Here is a 24,454-nt window from a genome sequence, read left to right on the forward strand (position 1 = left end):
TGTTAAACTAAATGTGATTTTAAATACCACAGCAAATCTTGGGGTTTTTTTTATAGTCACAAGCAGAAATACCAACAGAGGAAAACCCTCAAAATACCTTTTTTTGATGGTGGTAGAGATCTCATGAAAATAACTGTGTGTCGTATATCTTAAAAGGGAATACAAGTTGAAAAATAATTCAAATATATTTAAATGAGAGCTTTCTTGAAACAATATAAGCACTGGTAGAATCTAAGCCTACATTCTAATATTACCAGTATCTTACAATATAAGTGCTTAACCCAGTCCATACAAAAATAAATCATATTTTCTTAAAAAGAAATTCTAAGTCTGACACTTGTTTGAATTCTTAATTTGAAAGATCAGAGTTTAAACTCATTAAACTATCATAGAATGAAGATACATATAAGTTGAACAATTTCAAAATATTACTTTAGTTCCTGCAATAAAAGGTTAAACTGAATAACAGCTGTTTCTAAATATGCAAAAAAATAAAAATAAAAAAGTCAGGTAGTCTAAATTTATATAAGTTGAAAATATCAAAACTGTTTATAACTTACTTTTACCACTTGCCTTAATGCTCAATACAATCAGCTTTATACAGTGTGATAGCCCTACTGGGGTACTTTCAGAAACTTCATTGCTTTTAATTTTACATTTCTGCCTTGAAGTAAAGTCCAAATGTTTGCCTACAATGTAAGATTAAACCTGATTGAACAAACAACATCCCAATTTACATCATCCAAATGATAGTCTCTTCACATATTTGTTTTGTGTATGTCACCGTCCTGCATTCATTACAGAATCAAATCCAAAGTAACCTTCAATTATACACAGTGCATTAAGGGTTAAACACATGCCTACATATTAATTCCCATTCCTTTGGTAAGGTATTTTGAGTAGGTTTGATTCCGTTTAGGAATTTTTGAGTATATTTCCCGATTCAAAATATAAGAAGTTACAAATGGGGCCTCATAATTTATAGTAAAGCTTTAAATATTGGTCAGCAGAGTCCACTTCAGTCTCTGAATGATAAAGGATTATTATGAGCAGTAACCCATTTATGAAAAGGAAACAGTGTGCTTCATTCAGACTCCATCAATTGCTTCACCGAGGATCTGAAAAGCTTGGCCTACTTTGCATGCAGGTCACCATCCCAGTTGCATAAGGATTGACAATAGACAAACCCAAAACTGGTTTATTGTAAATAAGAGTTGTTTGTTTTAAATCAAGCAATTATGTTTGAATCCCCCCCAAAAAATTATTTACTACTTAAAGAGGGTCTACAAAAATGCACATACTTTAATACAAATAGCTGCAATAATTCACAGGAAAAATAAACATATCCTTGAGACTGGTGTGGTAACAAAACAAGTGAATGGCTCAATGTTTATGAATATAATGATCTCAGTAATCCCTTTTTATGGTGATGGAATAATTAAGGTTCTGTAGTGCTGAACAATCTTTTTTGTTGCATACTGTACATGTATATTATTGTAATGCTGGTTTCTATTTTCTCTCTCTCTCTCTCTCTCTCTCTCTCTCTCTATATATATATATATATAGCCACCAAATTCCAGGCAGAACTAATTTTAATTGTGGATCAATCAACTTTTTGCTTTTAAAAAGTTTCAATTTCTGTACACTTCTTTAAATATATAAAAATATATAATTTAATACACAAAAATATATTATGAGTTGTGTAATTTCTTTTTTTAATTAGGAAAATAATTTTAAAACATTGAGTATTACTATCATACTAGAGTTGCAATATACTGAATTAGGCATTAACATTAACTGTTCAATTTGCTATATGATACTGTTATATATATAGATAGATAGATAGATAGATATTTTTAATTTATTAGCTGTTACTCCTGTTCAGAGAGCTGATAAGCTCAAGGAAATTTGCTAAATCTCCTCTGTTAATTTCAATGTACAGCTTTAAAGAAACCCAGAGGGCAAACAAACTTACAGTTGAGACTATAAAGTCCTAATACTAGACTTTTCAAACAGAGCTTAATTCCTACAAAGAAAAGATGATTTATCATGATGTAATGCAACTGACACATATATATATATTTTTTAAATTTTTTGAAAATTTTAAATACCTTAAAATATGCTCACTTTATCAAAGCTAAAAGCAACAGTTAAGTAATTTACTTAAAGTGCAAAGGCACTTTAACACAAAAAGTGATGCCATGTGGCTACACTTAGGAATTGATTTGAAACAGCAGTATATTGTTATTTACAAAAATATATATATATACTGTATAGTCCAAAAAGATTTTTGGAGATCTTCTGCATAAACTACTAGACAAAACATTCAGCATTAACAAAAAAAACAGTGATTACTGGTAGAAACATTCAGTTTCTCACGTGGTTTCTACAAATAAGAGGGATGCAAAAATAACTTACTAAGAAATGTACACTCCAATTACTCTTTACGTTCTCATTTTAGCTAAAAAAAAAAAACAAAACAAAAAAGTGAAAATGTTGAGAATGCACCTTAGCATTTGTTGGTCTGAAGCCAATCAAGTTTGAAACAATTCCTTAAATAGGGTTTTTTTTTGTTTGTTTGTTTTTTAAATTGTTCCTCACAGCTGACTTATTGCAGTTTGTTTTTCCAGAACTTCGAGGTAGTCTGGCTCAGATTGCAGCTTTCCGTGAAGCAGAGGGTGCTCAGGTTTTGATTGATCTGCAAAGAATTTTCTGGGTGTACCATATAAAACAGTTCTATTTATCATGTCCTGGTTTTGACGTCGGGACTCGTAGGAAGGCGTGTATTGTCTTTTGGGCAAAGTGCAAAAGTTATAATGAACTACACCTCCGCTTGGAAGCTCCTTCACTCTCTCTGTTAAGTTCTGATACAGAAGTTCTGATTTTCGCGGTGTGGATTGTTTTTCCAAAAGCTCTGTTGTGCTTATTGAATATGCAATAGTTGCTGGTTCATCTTTTTTATGCTCAAGATTGCTGTAACTAAACTCTTGAAGATTTCGGTAATATGCAACTGGATCCCCCTCCTTCTGCATGTAAATGGGATTTTGACACATCTGGCCCACTGGAGGAGGAATATAATTATAAACATGTCCTTCTGTTTTATCATTTATTTCTGTGTTATACGGTCCATACTGTAGTTGAAATGACCCCAAATCCAGGTTGTTGGAACTACTGCTTGGCACACTTTGCACTCCCTTTCGTCGTTTTAGCACAAAAACAAATAAACCAGCTCCAAAGCAGACAGATAGGATAAATACAACTAGCAAACCTAAAATCAAGACTGAGAGTGGTACCTCTGTATGTATTTCTGGATAGGAACTTGGAGATACACTTAGAGAATATGGTGTGTTTGTGTTGTAATTCATGGATAAAACAGTAGCATTTGACAAATTAGGATTCTCTGGACAGATATCATCCTTCTTAAGGAATCTCAAATGTTCCCCTGCATATTTAGATGGCGACTCACATGTTAGCTCATGCACCACTACAGTGGAACTTGATTGTTCTATCCAGTTCTTGAGGCCTATTATATCACAAGTACAATCCCAAGGGTTTTCTTGGAGGTCTATTTGAATGAAAGCAGTTAGCTGGTCAAGAACTCCTCTCACAGGTAGATATGAAAAATGGTTGTTTCTCAAGTTAAGTCTTGTGAGGACAGTGCCCCCAAACACATTATCAGGTAATGATCTCAGTAAGTTATTGTTTAGGAATAAAAGCTGAAGGTTACTCAAGATATTGAATGTATGTGGCAAAATATCCTTAATTACATTGTACTCTAAATATAGATACTGCAAACTATAGAGTCCATCAAACATAGAAGGATAGAGAATTTCAAGATAATTTCCATTGAGATAAAGTCTTCGCAAACTAGTTAGGTTCAGAAAGGCACCTTCTTGTATTACTGCAATTCTATTATTTCCCAAGTGTAGCAAATCCAGAGAACTGTAACCTTGGAAATCATTTTTATAAACAGTTTGTAGATAGTTACTTGTGAGATAAAGTTTCTTTGGAGTGGTAGGTTTAGGATGAAGATCTGAGATATTACTGATCTTTCTGTCTTGACAGTTTACATTTAGCCCATTGTCCGAGGTTTGGGAAGTGCAGGCACAAACATTTGGACAGGTGACAGGAATAGGGGACTTAGTTTGGTAAACCATAATTGGACCAAATATTTGCCTGTCTTTAGACACTGTAACTCGGGGTGTGGGACGGTTTCTTGTTTTGGGTGCCCGACTGGCTTTAGGAGCTCTGGTAGGTATCATAACCGGATCTAATGTAGGTGATAATCTCTGAACACGTGGATCCGAATAGGAAGGATGCATTCCCCTCTGGTTTGAGTCACTGGCGCTTTTCCTAGGACAAAGGTCTTGCCTGGTTAGCTGAGTCACATCTTTCCCATGCAGCCTAAATGGAGTCTCGCAGACAATTTCTCCAACAAAAACGGTAATGGTATCAAGCCACGCTTTCAAAGGAAGTAAATCACAAGTGCAATTCCATGGGTTCTCTTCTAGTTGAATTTCCATTATGCCTCCAATATGCTCAAGGACCCCAGCAAAAGGCAGCATTTTCAGCCTGTTGCCTCTCAGATCCAGATGTGTTAAAAGCACAAAACGAAACACATTATTAGGAAGAGACAGCAGTAGGTTGTCATTAAGAATTAGTACTTTCAACTTGTTCAATTTACTAAAAGCACCAGCTTCAACTGCACTAATGTAATTGTAGTCTGCCTGAAGGTACTCAAGACTTTCTAGACCCATGAACGTGTCCTCCTTTAAAATTTCTAATTTATTGTTATTTAGATGCAGCCTCTTGAGAGTTCTGAGGCCATTGAAGGCACCTGTTCTGATCTCCTGCAGCTCGTTGTTGCCCAGATGAAGAGTCACTGCATTGGAATAATTCACAAACTCATTTGGATAAAGCCGAGTCAATAAGTTGCCATTAAGGAAAAGCTGGTATATTCTAGACGAGGGTGGTAGGAGCAAGCTAACGGTTGTAAATCCTTTGTTTTCACAATTAATGTTTAGCACATTTTCCTTCTCATCACAGAAACAACGAACCTTGCAAATATCTTTGGATGTCTTGCGACTTTCTGTTTTGAAGATTCCAGACACTGTTAACACACTTAGCAACAGGACGCAGTTCAGCATCTTTATTTGCTGAAGTTCAAAGTTTCGGCAGCTACAGACAAGCCTTAAAATGTGAGAAAAGGAAAGAGAAAATAAAAGTTTAATCAAAAAAGTGTTCACTTAAAATATATATTTTTAATTCTTCATTTAAAAACTGACTTGCCTTATGAATTAACTGCAAAGAATTGTAATGTATAGGGCCTTTCCTCCCCCCCCATATGCTTCAGTCTTTGAGTTTTGTACCACCCTGCATATTCTTTTACATGAATGCTTGCCAATAATTAGTACTTAAGTGCAAAGACAGATAAGCTTTATTTTAAACATCAAAGCCTTAATAATATGCAATGTTTCTGAATTTCTAAATTCACTGACAATAGAATGACAATTTTCAAAATGTTCCAGAAGACTAACAAAGAGGCTGTTCCTTTCTCATGGTCCATCCCCCCTCTGATGCATCTACCTGATGCAGAGGAACAGCGCTGAGGAGGCCTTGGGTAGCATTAGACAATCACTGCCATGCTGGCAACCTCCTTGAATTCTTACAGGTGAGAGGGGTTTCAAAACTATGTAGGGAGGACATCCCAGCCCATAGGGGCCTCAAGAAGAAGCTGATTTTAAAATGAAGGGAAGGTGGCTGGATGGAAGGTGAGTAAATTGGGAGAGGGGCAAGGAGGTGAGGTATTGTGGGACCCCCCTCCTTAAGTTCTGCCCTGGGCCCCAGCATATCTAACACCAGCCCTGAGTGGTAGGTACCTAAAGTGGGGCATGTAATTTTTCAGGTTAATCACTTTTTTAAAAATTGATAAATGTTTCTCATTTTTTAAAGGCAATAAAAAGTGGGAGTGGAACTGTACACATCATCCAGAGATAAACTGATAAGTGTTTATTAAGACCAATAAAAGAGTCTCTGTTATGTATTGATACAGTCCGTGTTTCGGCACTGAACCTGCCTCAGGGGTACAAATGGTATCCAGTAGATGGTGGTCTTATAAAGCTGATGATTTGTGAGCTCGTCACAGCTTTCCAAACTCAATTGCGAAATCATATATCCCCTTAGTCTGTTATTGAGAAAGACATGGGGGAAGCCACTGCTTGCCCTGGATTGGTAGCATGGAATGTTGCTACTCTTTGGGGTTCTGGAATCTTGCTATTCTTTTGAGATGCTGGAATGATGCTACTCCTTGGGTTTTGGCCAGGTACTAGTGACCTGGATTGGCCATAGTGAGAATGGGCTACTGGACTTGATGGACCATTGATCTGAACAAGTAAGGCTATTATGTTCTTATGAGCGCCAGAACATTTATCTCACTGGCCTACAGTAGAAACCTCTACTGTGGCTTTGTAAAAGCCAATGTAAGATAAGTGCCTAAATCGGTGATTTAGGTGCCTAACTTTAGGTGTCTCTTATAGAATATGGCCCTTTGTGTACATATGTCATTTACCCTCCCCCATACAAAACCGCACAAGAGATTTTTAGCACTGGCTTTTTTTTTGTGGGGGTGGAGGGGGTGTTAAATGCTCTGCTCTAATGGTCATAAGAGTTCCTAAGAGTGGCAGAGCAGCTAAAAACCTCTTGCATGGTTTTGTAAAAGAGGGGGGAGGGGAGGTGTTAATGAATTTTGAAAGAGAGAATAACCTATGTAATACAAAATTATCCTTGAAACACAAACAAACAAAAATTGGCCCTTGATACTCCACAAAATCAAAGAGCAACCAAAAACAAAAATGCTGTGGAGAAGATGTTCAAGATGTAGGCTCTATTGAAGATACAGTCATAAAATCCACATAATAAAATGTCTAGGACCCACAAGATGGGAACTATGGACCCAACACAGAGCTCTCGAGCAGGATTGTTCCACGTTCTTTGACTTAGGACTCTTAGGGACCCCTGAGGAAGACAGGGTCGTCAAAACACGGACTGTGTTGGGTCCATAGTTCCCATCTTATGGGTCCTAGACATTTCATTATATGGATTTTATGAATATATCTTCAATAATGCCTGCAACTTGGACATCTTCTCCACAGCGTTTTTGGTGCAAAATTATCCTTGTATCCTCTTTTTAAATGGCTTACTGAAAACTGTTCCACAAATTATTTAAACATTTCCCAGTTTAGGTTAAACCTCACCATACTAACGTCTTACCTACATTATAGAACAGATTTTGAAAAGGATTTAGCTGGCTAGATGCAAACACTTGAAAACTGAGAGGTTAATACATCCATCTGTGCTCATTAGGTGGCTCGTTGAGGCACTGAAAATGTACTTAGTCACATACCTGGACTTTGTGGTTAGGGAAGAGAGATATTTAATTAACTGATACAAAATCTGGCATTATACAATTATCGTTTCCTTGGGTAGCATAGTGTAATTCATGAATAAATTTAGTAATCAACATTTATTTGTTTATACACTTCTTTTCCACTGTATTTTCCACTCTATAAGACGTACTTTTTCTTCCCCAAAAAAGTGGGTGGAAAAAAGGGTGTGTCTTATGGAGCGAATACCCCCCCCCTTCCCCACCTGGCACTGCTCCGTGAATGCCTTTAAAGCTGCAGGGAATGAAAGGATAAGAAAGTGTATAGCAGAGGGCAGTGTGACTTAATTCATACCTAGAAGAGGAGGAGTCAAAGTGAATGCATCCACACCAGCTCTCCTTATAGGAAGGGGAAGGGAAAAGAGGGAGCATATGTAGTGCTGGTGCTGCAAGTTTTACCTGCAGGAAGAGGAAGGGCATGGCAGCAAGTATTTCCAACTGCAGGAGGAGGTACAGGTAGAGCTATAGTAGGGAAAGGGAACGGCAAGTTTTTTTTTCCTTCTATATGAGACGGTACAACACTCTTTAGCGGTGAGAGGGTGGCTGGATGCGCGCGCACACCCATGAAGAAACCTCTGGAGAAATCCTGTGTGTGTGATGAGGAAAGACACAGCACATGCTGTAGCTACTGTGGCTGGGGCACGCGGTGAGAGGGGCTGGGTGGTGCATGTCTGGAGAGTAGATAAGCATGCGAATGGGTCCTTACTGGCCTCCTAGCGCTGTTGCATGTGGGCAGGGAGGGTTGTGCGAGTCCTAGCAGCGGCCCATGCGTGATTGGTAGTTTCATTTTGCTGTCTCCTGTTTTTTTCTGTTTGATTTTTCACACAGTGAGATTTTGAGTTTGTACCTATACATTTTCTAAGTACCAATATTTTGGACCGCCGGAGGAACTAAAATAAGGTACGGGGGAAGTTTGGGGTGGGTACAGGGTGCCCTGCCTGCCTGCTTGCTTGCCTTGGGGTGGGGGCCCTGCCTGCCTGTCACTAGGCCTTCCTGCCTGTCACTAGGCCTCCCTGCCTGCTTGTCACTAGGACTGCCTGCCTGTCTCTAGGCCAGTAGGCCTGCCTGCCTTGTCCCTACCCGCCCTGTTCCGGCCTACTACTAGAACACCGGGGGGGAGACAAGGTACAGAGCCTGGCAGGGAGGGGGGGACTGGGTGCAGAGCCTGGCAAGGAGTGTGGGGTTGGGTGTAGAGCCTGGCAGGGAGAATTTAGTTCAGAATGTTTTTTTTTTCTTGTTTTCCTCCTCTAAATCTAGGGTGCGTCTTATGGTCAGGTGCGTCTTATGGAGCGAAAAATACAGTAACTTTCCAGGCCTGGAGATCAACCCTCTCCCAGCCTCTTCGAGAGAAGGCCCCTCATAACTGCATAATTAACGATCACACCTTCCCAAATTGTTCAGTTTTCCCTACCCTGCTTCTTTGAGATGATAGGAGTGGTCAGATGGGGCAATACTGAGGGATCCAGGAAACTGAGAAGCTCACCAGATTTAAGAGGCTTCTCGTTCAGGATCTGATATTGTCAGTTGAGAAAAAAATCAAAATCTCATTTTCAAAGGTTCTAAACTGCTCAAAATATAATTTTATGAGAAGAATCTCTGTAGTCATTTGCTGTTAACTATTAGAGTGCTGTATAAGATGGATTTATCAGCCACATTTCTGCCAGGCGGGTTGTGGTTGAATTTTTTTTTTTGCAAACATAACCATCTGTAACACAGCCTGCTGTTTTACTGCCGACTGAAAATGTACCCCACACATTCTGTTTCACTTCTCAGCCGTGGTGATTCTCTGCCAGGTTGTCAACTCAGAACATTTTGTCTCTAACTTGGAACCCTGCACATAGCAGTAGCTACAGCACTAACCACATCACTGGGCAGACTGGTTGGGCCATATTGATCTTTACATGCTGTTTCTTTAGATTGTTGCTATGTCACTATGGCCCTTGCTTTAGAACCTATATTTGTGTTGGATATCTGAAAACCAGTATATATACACATTTATATTGAATGGGCATCCAAATCCCACCTATGGATATCTAAAACTGCAGTACAACCATATTGCAAGGGGTCCCGGCTTTGGGTACATTTTGGGCAGGACCAGGGAGCGACCATAATATGGATGTCTAAGCACAAAAAGATGAATGTTAATATTTAGACCCGATTATTGGCATGTCCAGGTTACAGAAAGGTGTTCCAATCAGCTGTCCACTGCAGGGATTAAGGCAAGTTACCTCTTTAATTCCCCAATGGTTGCTGTCCCTTCCGTACCCCAAATGTGAAACCAGCAAGGGATAAGGGGCTCCGTTACAGCTTCAGCAAGAATGGAAGTTCGCAATGCTAAAATGCTGAGTCGGATGTTGTTTCCAAAATGCCTCTCCACAGAACTTTAAATACACCAAGGTCATCTTCCTTTTTTTAGATCAGGTGACCTTGACACACTTCCTATCTACATCTAAGGATATATTAAAGCTACGCTTCCGTTTTCTGCTACATGATACGGCTGCCTTCCCCTACTACTTCTGTGAGCACTACGCGCACTTGTTTATTTGAGGCTGATATTCCAAGGGTTTATGCTTCTAACTTCCCCACCCCCTTTCATGAAGCCACGTTAGGCTTTTTAAATCGCTGGTCGTGGCGGTATTAGCTCCGATGTTCATAGGAATTCTATGAGTGTCGAAGCTAATACTGCCACGGCCGGCGATAAAAAAAAAAAAAAAGCTTAACGCGACTTTGTAAAAAGAGGGGTCTTTGAGAGTAAAGCATATTCACTAAGCATATTCTTCTCCTTCTATCTCCTCTTTATATTCCCAAGTTTAGTCTACTACCTGGTTCAATTTTCTTAATCAATGTAACCAATTTCAATTTCTAAATTCTTTTACTAATCCATTTACTCAATCAATGTAAGGAATTCAGTTTAGAATCTTTGTAATGTTACTAGATTTAATTTTTTAATGAGACATAATTTATTATGTTTATTATGTTAAATCCTTCCCATATATCGTATCTGAAAAAAAACCCTAAAACTCCTATATAATGTATTCTAAATTAATTTTCCTATGTACTGTTTTCCTGACTTCTTCTATTCTATGTTTCTAGCCTAATTAATTTATTTTTCTCAAGTACTTTAGCAAGATTGTGAGCCTTTGGGACAGTCAGGGAACTCTAAGTACTTTTTCTTCATTTTAATTATCTTACTTAATTGCATCTCTTCTGTATCTACTGTAAACCGCTTTGAACCTCACGGTATAGGTATAAAAGAAATAAAATTATTATTATTATTATTAAAGGGAAAAAGTTATCAGTGTGGGCTCCTGTTAAGAGGTCCCTTTTTGCTGTTAACACCACTTATTAGTAATTAGGGGAGTCTTTTATTAAGGCACGCCAGCCGATTTAGTGCGCTCTAAATGCTAATGCGCCCATTATATTCCATGGATGCGTTAGCATTTAGCGCGTACTAAATCAGCTAGCATGCCTTAGTAAAAGACCCCCTAAGTCTCATTGCGTCAAATGGGATCTGTGCTAAAATAGATGAGTGATAAAGCAGCACCTCTTAAGAGAAGTACATGTCAATAACATTCCTATTTAAGCACCTTAATTTTCCTGCCTTGGATATTTATTAGGATTGGGTGCCTAAATATAGGCATGACATTTCACTGAACTCCTAAATTCAGGAGCCTAAACAGTGGGTAGCAACAAGGGTTCATTAAAAGTGGGGAAAAAATTAGACGCATGAAATTGATTTTCAGCCCCAAACACCTTTATTAGGCTCCTACTGCTAGGCAAAGGCACAGGGGGCCAAATTCTATAAACGGCGTCCCGACTGTAGGCAATGGTAGGTGTCCTACCGATGTCTAATCAGCCAATCGGGCCACTCGTTTATTTTAAAAAACCACCCGAGGCAGGTTGCCTACGCCATATCTGTTGCTGCTGAGGGAGATGCATCTCTCCTGCCTTGGATTTTGTCGGGAGGGTTTGCCATTGCGGCAGAAGAAATTGGGCATTCCTTCTACCACAAACATTCGGTGGGAGGCTTCAGAGGATCTGGCATGAAGGAGTGGATATCCCTCCTGCTGGCCAACTTCACGGGGTGGGGATGAGTGGGGACAGGTTCCCTGCGGTGACCGCTAAACTGATCACATCAGGGAGATTCCCTTGTCGCGATCAGCTCAGCAGCCGCATCTATTTGAAATGCAGATCAGCATATTGCTGGCCTACATTTCAGGCACCTATCACGGCCCTAGGGAGCTGCCTAGGGCCTCCTAAGGCCGCTTCTGGGTGAAACCATGCCAACGCCTAGCCTTGGGCAAGCTTATATTTCTATAAGGGTGGTAGATGCGTGCAACAGTCTCTCGGAAGAGGTGGTAGAAACAGAGACTGTGTCTGAATTCAAGAGGGCCCGGGATAGGCACATGGGATCTCTCAGAGAGAGAGAGATAATGGTTACTGTGGATGGGCAGACTAGATGAGCCATTTGGCCTTTATCTGCCGTCATGTTTCTATGTTTAGCATCCTTACGTATCTCCCTCAGACACCTATGGTATAGGCAGCCTGTCTCAGTGTGTTTTTTTATGTTTTTAAATGTGCATCCTAATTGGCTGGTTAGATAGTGGAAGGATGCCTACCGTCACCTAGAATTAGTACGCTGTTTATAGGCCCCTTTTACAAAGCTGTGGTTGCAAGTCCCAGAGCAGCAAATTCAACACAGTCCACAGCAGGGGTGTCAAAGTCTCTCCTCGAGGGCCGCAATCCAGCTGGGTTTTCAGGATTTCTCCAATGAATATGCATGAGATCGATTAGCATACAATGAAAGCAGTGCATTCAAATAGATCTCATGCATATTCGTTGGGGAAATCCTGAAAACCCAACTGGATTGCGACCCTCAAGGAGGGACTGACACCCCTGGTCCACAGGAACTGAATGGGCTGTGTTGCATTTGCCGTGTGAGAATCACTACTGCGGCTTCGTAAAAGGGGCCCTAAATTTACTATTTTCTGGTAAAGTTTTAAGATTGCTAAAATTAAATGTGTACAGAAATGATCATATCATATGCCACATTACGGTACATTACTTCTTCAACTTGTTTGACCTATTTTGTTGTTTCATTTTATCTATTTGATTTATTATGATTTACTAAATTTTAATAACTTATCTTCCTCCTTTTTATGAAGCCGCGTTAGGGTGTTTTATTGCAGGCCACGGCAATAAATGCTCCGATGCTCATAGGAATTCTATGAGTGTCAGAAGTTTTACAATCACGGCTGGCATTAAAAAACCCTAATGCGGCTTCATGAAGGGGGGGGGAGGCGGTAATTTTGCTGTTTTTATATCTCATAAAATTTTCTAATAACCCATCTTTGAACCTAAGAAACAATGATACTTTTCAGTTTCCAGTTATTAGGATCATTAATAGAAAGCATTACCAACTAATATTAACCAGCAATCAAATTTTAAATGTTTCAAAAAAGACCTAAAGACCTATCTTTTTCAAGAATTTGTTACAAATGATTCCTAAATATTGTAATATACTTGTTTTTTTTTTAATTTGAATCAGCATAATTACTCATGTAAACCGCTGTAAACTTCATGGAGGTATTGACAGTATACAAATAAAGATTGTATTGCATCTACTATATTTTTTATATACTGTATTCAACATAACCCCCCCCCCCCTTTACAAAACTATAGTGCGACTTTTAGCGTCTGCTGCTGTGGTAACAGCTCCGACGCTCACAGGAATTCTACCTGCTACCACGTGCATGTTAAGTCTATGGACGTGTTAGCATTCAGTGCGTGCTAATTCGATTAGCGCATGCTAATCGGTTAGCGCACCTTCGGGGCTGTTACCGCAGCGCAGCTTCGTAAAACAGGCTCTAAGCTTCACTAAATAATAGCCTGCAGTATCAGTAGCATGGGCCTTTCCCATGTACTGAGGCTAATTTTAGCATTTCCTATTTCTCCCATTAATGGCCACAGACTAACTTTTCAACTATCGCATGGTCATTAGCACAGAACCCTTACCAACGTCTACTTACTAGGCAGTAAGGCCCGGTTTCTCTATAGGGCCCTGATATTGACAGCCATCTAAAAAGCGATGGCACCCTATAGAGAATCGTGCCTCCGTGAAAGACAGGTGCCAGAAATGTAGGCCAGGGTTTATCGGGCCTACATGTACGGCACCTATCTATGCTGTGAATCACGCTTACATATGCACTTAAGGCCACCTAAAGCCACTTCCGGCGTTAGCTATGCCCATAGTGGCATTCAGCGGCCAAAAGCACCTAGATAGGATTTTTTTGGTGTGTATTATTTAGGCACTGGTAGGTGCTTTAACGGTGGTGATTTTTGCCATTTTAAATGGCGTTTGTTACTTAACTTGGGTACCGGTAGGCTGCATACCAGCATCTAAATATAGAATTTCCCCCTAAGCGCTCCCACACTAAACACAAGCCAATCAGCATACAGCGATGCAGCCGATCTAAACAATTAGCACTGGGCATGCCTACTCTCTACCCCCAAACAAACCGCCAGCACTATAAAATATTCTCTCTGCCTGAGCGTGCTCCACGGTAGTAAGGACAGAGCAGTGTAAGGAGCTGTAGTAAGGACAGAGCAGTGCTTACTACAGCTCATTAAAAGGGTCCTATGTTTTCTTCTTGCTCAACCTAAATGCAACTGTCAACACAGTCATCCTCACCCTAAAAACAGAAGTAAGATAGTTTTCTCTTTTTTGGGCTTTCTATGTTAGCAGGGTTTTCTTTGTAGGAGCCTGTTAAAGTGAAAATGAGTCGTTGGGATGCCATCGGTATTATACAAGTGAAAACCTCCCCTTTCAGGTTGTTCATTAAGCATTCGCTAAACTTCTTTTGTGAAAATGTTTGATTCTAGTCATTGTAATTTAACCCACATAAGGCTAGATTCTGTATATGATGCCAAAAATGGATTCATTTACACTGCCGGTGAAGGTGAACCACTGCTGCTCTGAGGAAGAATTCTGCGTTTGATTTTGCTCTTGTTTATGCGTGTGGTCCATTGTTGGATTACAATTAAACTGAATTTCGTTATTGGTCATCATTAGGATTTCTGATGCAGGCATATGTTTTGCCGAAACACAGCCATGTCAAGGGTTTTTTTTTTTTTTTTTTACATCATGACATGAACTGAGTCACTTGATATCATGACCTTATATTGACAGTAAATACATCCTCAACGGCACCATGGGATATTCTTTGTCCCTTTATTGCTCCTCTTTTTTTGGTTTGTTTGCCGACAAATATGCACCAATAAAATCTCAGACTAAGTGCTATTCTATACGCGGCACTCAAAGTTGAGCGCCGTTTATAGAACAGCATTTGGTGCCAGGATCAGCGCCCAATTTTAGGTGCGAGGACCTGCGCCAAGTAAAACCTAGTGCAAATTTACACGCTAAACTTACACGCAGATCGTCCTTATTCTATAACACTGCATGTAGATTCCAGGAATGTCCTGATCTACCCATGTCCCTCGCAAGGCTCTGCCCCCTTTTCAGAGGTAGGTGTATATTGTACATATGGATCTCGGTGCCTATAAATGTGCACATAAAATTTAATTGATGCTAATAAGCTCTTATAATTCATTAGTGCTGCTAATTTTGCACACAGTCGTTAGTGCCATATATAGAATTAGGCCCATATTTCCCTCTGCCTGCTTCATTTTTGGTTTCTCAGTTATATTTTTGTCCATCTCATTCTGAGATGGATAAAAATATAACTTTTTTAACAGAATGATGTTTGGAATAGAGGAATTCTGGACAGAAATAATAGATTTTTGAAATGGAAGAATTCTGGTCCGCCAACTTTTCCCCCATTGTTCCTACACAACCCTCAAGATTGTCTTCCTTCGTTGTATCCTGAATTGTGCTGTTGTTTTGCTTGACCTCACCTGGTGGTATGTAATGAAAGGCATTTCCTACCATTTCAGTAAAGAAATATTTCCTCTGAGCTGTCCCTTTTTAATGTCAAAGAATGGTCCCTTGTGCATGGGTTTTCTTGCATGGAAAACTCTTCTAGATTTTTACTGTCTGTCAGATTCTTGACCATTTCAATCCTGGTCCCTCTTTCTTATTTTCCAGAGCGTTTTCTTCAGTTCATAAGAACATAAGCAATGCCTCTGCTGGGTCAGACCTGAGGTCCATCGTGCCCAGCAATCCGCTCACGCGGCGGCTCAACAGGTCCAGGACCTGCGCAGTAATCCTCTATCTATACCCCTCTATCCCCTTTTCCAGCAGGAAATTGTCCAATCCTTTCTTAAACCTCAGTACCGTACTCTGCCCTATTACGTACTCTGGAAGCGCATTCCAGGTGTCCACCACATGTTGGGTAAAGAAGAACTTCCTAGCATTCATTTTGAATCTGTCCCCTTTCAACTTTTCCGAGTGCCCTCTTGTTCTTTTATTTTGCGAAAGTTTGAGTGCCTCTGTCTAGGTACTTCGTAACTGCAAAATTATGAATAATATTATCATTGGTGTGGAAAATAGTGGTGATTTTAGCTATCTTTTTGCACTTTTTGTTTGTAGTTTTCCAGCGTTTTATTTTAACTTGAGGGAGGAGATTCATTCAGAATCTTCATGCCCTAAAAGGTTATCCTACTATCGAAAGGGCCAAAAAGCCAAATGCCAACATTTGCTTGATTCTCACTTGATATCATATATTTGACAGTATATTTGCATATCTGTCTTTTCATTGAACCACACTGAAATACTGTTTTTTTTTAAAGCATAAATAAAGATATCTGTGTGTATATTGGATACCTAGTAACACACAAAGTGTGGTTAATTTTGCATTAGTTTCAAACTTATAAGCCTGGCTACTGCTGAAGTCACTTCTCACAACCTCTGCAATGAACTGAAATCTTTAATACAAAATAAATTGGAACCTTATAAAGGAATGTGATGGTAGCAATTCAAACTTCATCACTTCACCTCTCCCCCAATTAAATCATTCATAATCATAGTTCCTTTAATTTCCTGGATTATGCACTTAACAACTCCCTTCCTCTGCTGTTTTGCATTTCTCATTTCTCTCATTTTCCTGCTCATGGCTAAGTCTAAATTCCTCCTCTTAATAATTTTCATAGAAGAAGTGTTGCTGATGTGCAAATAGTGGGTTTTTCTGCCTTGTTCTGGAACTCTATGCCTGTGGAATGTTTAGTACTTCTCTTTGTGGACTGCTGATCTTTCATGACTGTAAACTAGGTCGAAAGTGTAGTGAGATTATATTGTTTGGTTTTTCGAGGGGCATTGTGTTGTGTTTGTAAGTCTAAATTCCCCCCACACACTCACTTATTCAGTAGGTAGGCTGGCTATAATCCAATTAAAACAAACTTGATTCACACAAAAAAACTGCAACAAACAATGTTTGTAATACTAAAAAGTTAGGGGGATTTATCACCTACATCTCAACATCTCCTTCATAATGAAGTATTCTCCTGCCTCAAAGTCATTTCATGCAGGACTAAAAGCCAGTTGCTCTAAAATCACCATTCAAATCCTGTAGGTCACTGTGGTGCTGGTAAATTGTCCAATTTGAAAATGGCAATCGATGTTCAAAAACTTTGTATGCAAATGAGTTTTGCAGAGGTCCACCGTAACCCCATCCGATCAAGTCACAGGAGAAAGTAACTGACACATGTGCAGAATAGCAGGGATGCATGAGTGTCTATCATAGGCATGCCTTTTTGTAATGCATCATTGTTGCACGTCATAAGAGGGGAGGGGCAAAGAACTAATAAACCATGCAAAAGTGAAAATGCAATATGCTTTTTTCTACACTGCTTCAATGGGACATATCACGATCCACGTGAATGGCCGAGAATACAAAATTGACCAAACCATAAAAATACTGGGAGTTACACTAGACAAACACCTAACCCTGGAAAAGCATACAGATCTACTGTTCAAAAAAAGTATATCAGTCCTATGGAAGCTCCGCACCATTAAAAAATTCTTTGACGAATCATCTTTCCGATTACTGGTTCAAGCATCCATCTTGAGTATGCTGGATTACTGCAACATTATATATCTAGGAGCCTATAAAAAGACACTTAACAAGCTGGGATTAATTCAGAACACTGCGGTCCGGCTAATCTTTGGCTTAAAAAAATGGGAACATGTCACCCCATATTTCCAGATGCTCCACTGGTTGCCGGTGGAATCCAGAATTCAAGTTTGCCTGCATCAGCTACAAAGCGGTCTTTGGGATGCTACCAATTTACCTCGCCTCTCAATTCATCCTCAATATCTCTAACAAGAGCTCCCGCAGAATAAATCTCTTTAATTATCCTCCCCTGAAATCATGCCATTACAGGAAGTTCCTTAACAGAATGTTATCATTCCAGGCAACCAAACTGAACACATGGCTCGTAAAACCCATACTCGAGGCCGCCTCTTATGCTGACTTCAGAAAATCTCCAAAGACCCATCTATTTAACAAATTATAATCCCAATTCATGTCCAACTTTCCTCTTCTCAATCCCCTTCTCTCTAGATTACTCGTGCTCTTCCCTTCAGTAATTGTATTCTAACCCAGATCGTTTTTCCCTGTATCAATCTTCGACTATTCACATCTTTAGATTCAAAACAACTTTGTTCTCTTCCATTTGTAATTTGTATCCCAGTTCAAACTGTTTTTTCTACGCACTTCACATACTCACTGTATGTATCTTGTTGTAAACCGCTTTGAATTTATGGTATAGCGGTATATAAGAAATAAAATTATTATTATTATATGCAATTGGCAGCCCCAGGACACCTTTAATACACATGCACGAGACACACTCTTTACACATGCTTATTTTATATGGTCTCCAACCCCATAAAAAGTATTTTTGTGAACATCCACATGCAATCAGCAGTCCAAACCTGCTGATTTACGCATTTAACACATGCATTCCAATGCTACCAGCTAATTTTGGATCTTTAAAGGCCAGCGCTTCATTTTATGCATCATCCGGGCATCGGCTGGAGTGCTTATTTTAATATAGATGAGTTCGTTGTAATCCATTTATATACGATTATTGGAGGCTGCTATAAACCATGGAAAAGACCACAATTAGCCATTTTGGGCATTAATAGCTGAAATACTTCAATGCTAAACCAGTTAAAATTAGTTTGGCATCAATCGTTAAAGTCACGGTCAGTTTTGAGCATATGGGCCTTAATTCTAACATTTTGTACTAAACCCAATTCAAGACACAGAATGTCAATCTTCTATCCAGTAATAAACTTCAGCACAGTAAAAGCTATATCTATATATGCACACCTTTATTTCATACTTTGATTAGCACCAGGTACATGGGAAAATAAGCTACTTCAGATTTCAAACAGGCTTCACTTAAATACAGCATATCTGAGAAAATTGTTTAAGGTTTAACAGTGTTGACACAGATTTCACTTCTTAGCAACAAAACCATTGTTCTTCAGCTAAAAAGCCTGCTGGTGAAGAGCAAATCAATGCAAACTACTGAAATAAGGTTAATAAGAGATGATTTTGCCAATGTCTAAGCATGCAGTGTCTCTTTAAAGCTGAAAAGAGTGATCTTTAATAAATCATTAATCCGGGGGGGTGGGGTGGGGAGGGGGCGGGGATCTGTCAATCCACAAGAAAGCATTTGAGTTTTCAAGATGGTACTGTAAAGCCCTGTCATGGAGAAAGCTGGTCTTCATAGATTCAGGGCTGTTGCAAAGATATTAGGCACTCCTAGGTAATCCTTTTAGACTTATGCCCCCCTCCAAAATTTTGATAATTAGACTGAAAAATCATGATCATCCTAACAGCAGGACTCTCACAATAAACCTATAAAAAAGCATATTTAAACACTACGCTTTTAAATATTGCACTGCCATGTTTGTATGTCTGTGCTGACCCTACAAATAAAATGTGGGCTCATGGGTCTGATTTTATGGCTGTCAGTGTGTATTATTTCACTATGGCTGCTGCTGTTCTATGATGCTCCTCAGAAGCTGCTGCTCTAGGCAGCTGCCTAGTCTTGCCCATTGGTTGGGTTGACCCTGCATAGACTGTAGTATCTATCGTTTAAATCAAAAAAGATATTGCATCACATAAACTACACCGTATTCTTCTACAAATCGCCTCACATCTGTACAGTGGATCACATATTACAATATCTGTTTTGATGGTCCAATAACAGGCTTATCAACCAGCAAAGATTTTATTCTCCAGCATAAAAATTAGTGTCTACAAGTTGCTCTATGATTGAATACGTCGGTGTCTCACAAACCTTTTTTTAGCTCCAACACACTAAATGGAGCAAATGTTTTTTTGTGGCACATTGTAATTGAAATTATACCTCTGTGAATGTTCGCTGGTGTGAGCAGCATCTTCCACCTGCTTCTTGCACCACCCTCGGTTCCTTTCTGATGTCATGTCCAGCTCCTGTGACAGGAAGTGATGTCAGAAGGATGCGAGTAGCAGGTGGAAGATGTTCCTTACGCTGGTGAACATTTACAGAGGTAAACTGGGAGGAAGGGGGGGAAGTGGAGAGGAGGAGAGGCACCAGCGGTGACAGACTCTTGTGTACACAACATGCACATTGTCTATTGCAGTAAAATATTTTATTTTATGAATTATATCTTATGAAGAGAATTTTAAAAATAAATTCTAGAATCTCTTGGGCTCACCCAAAATCTCTTTGTGAGACACTGGAATAGGCAGCTACTACCCTTGCCTTTTTTTTTTTACCATGGTATACCTACTTTGGCCCATATATTTTCAGCAAATACCACTATCTTTCAGGAAGATTTAGAACATTTTAACATTCAAAAAAGCTTACAATATTTCCAATTATATGAGGGGCCGCTGAAAAGTTCTCAGCCCAACCAACAAAGTTGGGGCAGTCTCCATCGAGGGCTACACACTTAGGCCCTCTTTTACAAAGGAGCGCTAAGCGTTTTAGCGCGCATTTAGCATGTGCTAAATCAACACGTGCACTAACCGCTAACGTGTCCATAGGATAACATGCATGTGTTAGCATTTAGCGTGTGTTAATATTTAGCGATAGCACACCTTTGTAAGAGAGGGGGTTAGTCCAGCGATTTTCCACTTTTTATGTTCCATCAGAAAAATATGGGGCGTGGCACCTGTCCTCTTCTCCGCCCCAACACACTTCCCTGTAGCTCTGTAAAGTTCCTAGCAGCGGTAACCTCTAACCTGCCGTTGCACCTGGTCAGCTCTTTCTCTGATGTCACTTCCTGGACCCGCACCTAGGAAGTGACATCAGAGAGAGCCCACACAGGCGTGTCAACAGGTTGGGCATTGCTGCTCGCATCAGGAACGTTACAGCGGTATGGGGGAAGGGGTGTAGGCGACAATGGGGGGAGCGTGGAAGAAGCATGTAGGGGTGGGGTGGAGTAGAGGGCGGGGAGGGGTGCTACCACCCCGGGCACCTCTCACCCCCGCTAGGCCACTGCCTAGAGCTAATAATCTTCTGTATCTACATTCATTAATTCACCAGTAACTTAATTGAAAAGAAACACACTTCTTTTCTTCCAGAGTTTAGCACATTGGTGTAGTTTGCCTACTTACATTTGGGAGCGAGATGGATGTGGGGTGGCAAAGGGCAAGGATGTCATACTAGGGGAGAGTGTGGCGCAGTGGTTATAGCGACAGCCTCGGGCCCTGAGGTTGTGGGTTCAAACCCACGCTGCTCCTTGTGACCCTGGGCAAGTCACTCAATCCCCCCGTTGCCCCAGGGACATTAGATTGTGAGCCCACCGGGACAGAAAGGGAAAAATGCTTGAGTACCTGAATAAATTCATGTAAACTGTCCTGAGCTCCCCTGGGAGAACGGTATAGAAAACTGAATAAATGAACAGTGTGAAAAGTTTCTGTCTCTGGTAACCAGAGCTGGTATTGTGACATCATAATGCCTCATTCCACCAATGCCTAAGAGCCAACCTCATCAGTGATGTCACAATGGCTTCATTGTCCTTTACTTGGCTCACTTCTGCTACACTTCGATTTCTAGAGTGGTGCAGTGGTTAAAGCTACAGCCTCAGCACCCTGAGGTTTGGGGTTCAAACCCACGCTGCTCCTTGTGACGCTGGGCAAATCCCTTAATCCCCCCATTGCCCCAAGTGCATTAGATAGATTGTGAGCCCACTAGGACAGATGGGAAAAAATGCTTGTGTACCTGAATAAATGCATGTAAACCGTTCTGAGCTCCCCGGGAGAACGGTATAGAAAATTGAATAAATAATAATTAAAAAAAAACAAATACTAACAGCAGGGGTGAAAACACCAATTCAGCATTAACACCTGCTTCATTTGGTGGCCCCAGTGGAATGCCATTGTATCTTGCCTCTTACAAAGTATGCCTACGTGGCTTCAAATCTGAAATAACTTTATCTGAGACCATAAGAAATATTACCTACTACCAAATATCTCGAAGGAACTAACGTTGCCCAAGTCAGTGTAGCAATGTCCACGTAACACAAGTGCATGTCTATTAACAAGATTAGAGCCTACATCTTATGCTGAGTTGAGATGTTCCTTATTGAAATTCTATTTGGCTGACTAATAATAAGGGTTCTATAAACTGCCTCAGACATTAGCAAGTTACTACTGATGGGAACAGTTCCAAATAGGATCCATTTGATCCTTTGTTTCATTGCTTTAAGGTTCCAAGAGCGATATCAACCTTATCCAGCTCACACTGTGCCTAGGAAAGCAACCTCTACACTACTGACCTAGAAACTTGGTACTAAGTCAGTCATAACCTACAAATGCCTGCATACTACCAATCATATAAATAATACGCTCTGGTCCCGATATGTATTTTAGCTTCTGAGCTACATGAAATAAGGATGTTAGAGCTTAAGCATGATTAAACAGGTCAGAGATGCTCAAAATTCATTACTTATAGACATCAGTTGACTTGTCTTTTACTAAGGCTCGATAACATGTATCTTTAGAGACTGAGTGCATGTATGATTATTTTTTGGGCTATGTTTTGTAAGCAAGGGATTTTAGCTGCCTGTAGAAAAATCCGTTAAACAGTATGCATGTGTGTTTTTTTAAAAATAAATTTAATTAGTGCCAAGTAAGAAGGTTTTCCTTAGGGCTAGCTGTAATATCCAGTTGGTAAACTGCAAATCTAGCAAACTGTGAGGTCATGTTTTAACAGCCTCCTCTTACACCCCTCCCCATTCAGTGCATTTTGCACCATTACCCAAACCTTCATTCAAACTGAATTTGTTAAGTTGCACAGAACAGGGGTCTTTCCACTATGTGATTTATCTTGCAAAGCTACCAAATTACAGTATTATTCGATATGAAAAAGTCAATTTAGAAACTCATCCTGTCCTACCATTAAGAGTACTGTTGGAAAAAAAACCAACAAAACACCCTGAAGATCCTTATTGAAGATCCTAAACAAAGCTCTACATTTTACTCTGTACCTCTTCTAATCATTTTGGGGAACTTTTCTAATGAAATATTGTATTTCAGTTACAATACATTTTAGCTATAATATCTAATAAAATGGTAATCCATGCGTGTGGTTTTTACAAAGGGGTGCTGAAAAGTTCTCAGCCCAACCAAGAAGAGAATGACATATGGTTCAATCAATGATCTGAAAGAATGTAAAAAAAAAAAAAACAACAACAACAAGAAAACATAGAATTTTGTTTCTGCAAATTGGCACTTAACAAAATAAGATGACACTCTTTTCAGCTATGGTGGCAAAATAACGCTCAGAATTTAGGAAGTTGGCTAGTTGGGCTGAGAACGTTTCAGCACCCCCCCCCCCCCCCCCCCCCCCGGTTCACAATTGTTTAAATTTGGATGAAGCACTCTCTTTGTCATCTTGAAAACGAATGCATTCTATCCCTAGTCTATAGCTAGAAATGGAAACGACCATAAAATGCCAGTGCACCATACTTCCTATGAGACCGGTCTATATGCACCAGCAAATTCCTGCAGTCAAGTCGTTTCACTGCACCCAGCTCAAGTCCTTCTATAGGCAACGCAATACTTCCCTCACTGGCCATTGTCTCTGAAAGCTGCATTTGTAAACTTACCAAAGAAACCACTAGGTCACTGGTTTTCACCTCTGATGAGATCCCGCTTATTTTCGCTTCGGATTTACCTCATTCATCGTATCACAGGCACTCTCCCCCCTGCCCCCGTGAGCAGAGTGACTCAGAGCTAATTCCTTTTTCCTCCCCTATCATTGTTCTAAAACCCCTCTGCTGCTGCCTTGCCGGATCTGGCTGAAAGCTGCAGCTTCTTTCTCCCCGGACCCCCCCCCTCCCTCCCCCCCCCTTTTTCTTTAATCTCTCCCCACTTCCCCTCCTCTCCTTCCCTCCTTTTACATTTGCTCCTTCCTTCAGGGCGAGGTGATGCTGTAACCGGCTAATTGCTTTAGGGTGCCCCAGCCTCTCGAGTCTTTTAAAGCCATTCCTCAGCCACCTTCCCGTACTTTTTTTTTCCTAACCCAGGCCAGCCGGCTCCTTGCAAGTGACCCAGTGCTGCAGCGTACTCACACATCAGGAGAACACGAGGCTTCCCTCCGCCGCGAGCATCCAGCAGCTTGGCATCTTTTAACACAGGTGGCAACAACAATAACAACAACAAGAAAAAAAAGTCTCCTCGGACTATTTCTTGTCAGAAAGAAAGTCCGGCGCGGAAGGGGGGGGGGGAAGAGATAGCGCGAGCCCGCGGCGCAGCTCTTCGGCGGCGGAGGAGCTCCCGCGGACCGTCTTCGCCTTTCCCCGTCTGCTCGGCTGTGAGGGGAGTTTGGCTGGGAAAGGCTTTCACAGACTCTCTTGGACTGAGCGGGGCTGACGTCACGCCTCGGGACTGGGTTGCTGGGGGAGCTAGGGGAAGCACGCGCAGCTCCTCTTTCCCGCACGGGCTTTTCAAAGTCTAATTCGCTGGGTCTCGAGCGAGGAGGACAGAGAGTCTGCGGGGTCTCACGAGCCCTGAATGTTTTGATGTAGTTCAAGCAGGCAGCTATAGAACC

General features: G+C 40.5%; 1 protein-coding gene across 2 annotated transcripts; it reads right to left on the reverse strand.

Annotated features, from left to right (window-relative positions):
* On the reverse strand, positions 1–24,144 carry SLITRK2 (SLIT and NTRK like family member 2). 2 transcript variants are annotated; one of them, XM_033944089.1, is made up of 2 exons: positions 23,976–24,144; positions 1–5,190 (listed from the first exon to the last, which is right to left on the reverse strand). In XM_033944089.1, the coding sequence occupies exon 2, from the start codon at positions 5,145–5,147 to the stop codon at positions 2,598–2,600; it is 2,550 nt and encodes an 849-aa protein (XP_033799980.1). In that variant the 5' UTR covers positions 5,148–5,190; positions 23,976–24,144; the 3' UTR covers positions 1–2,597. The 2 variants fall into 2 exon arrangements, with proteins under 2 accessions (XP_033799980.1, XP_033799981.1); XM_033944090.1 differs by lacking the exon at positions 23,976–24,144 and adding an exon at positions 23,511–23,556.
* Between the last annotated feature and the right edge of the window lie 310 nt (positions 24,145–24,454).

Source organism: Geotrypetes seraphini, chromosome 5, assembly GCF_902459505.1.
Source record: "Geotrypetes seraphini chromosome 5, aGeoSer1.1, whole genome shotgun sequence".
Lineage (NCBI taxonomy): Eukaryota > Metazoa > Chordata > Amphibia > Gymnophiona > Dermophiidae > Geotrypetes > Geotrypetes seraphini.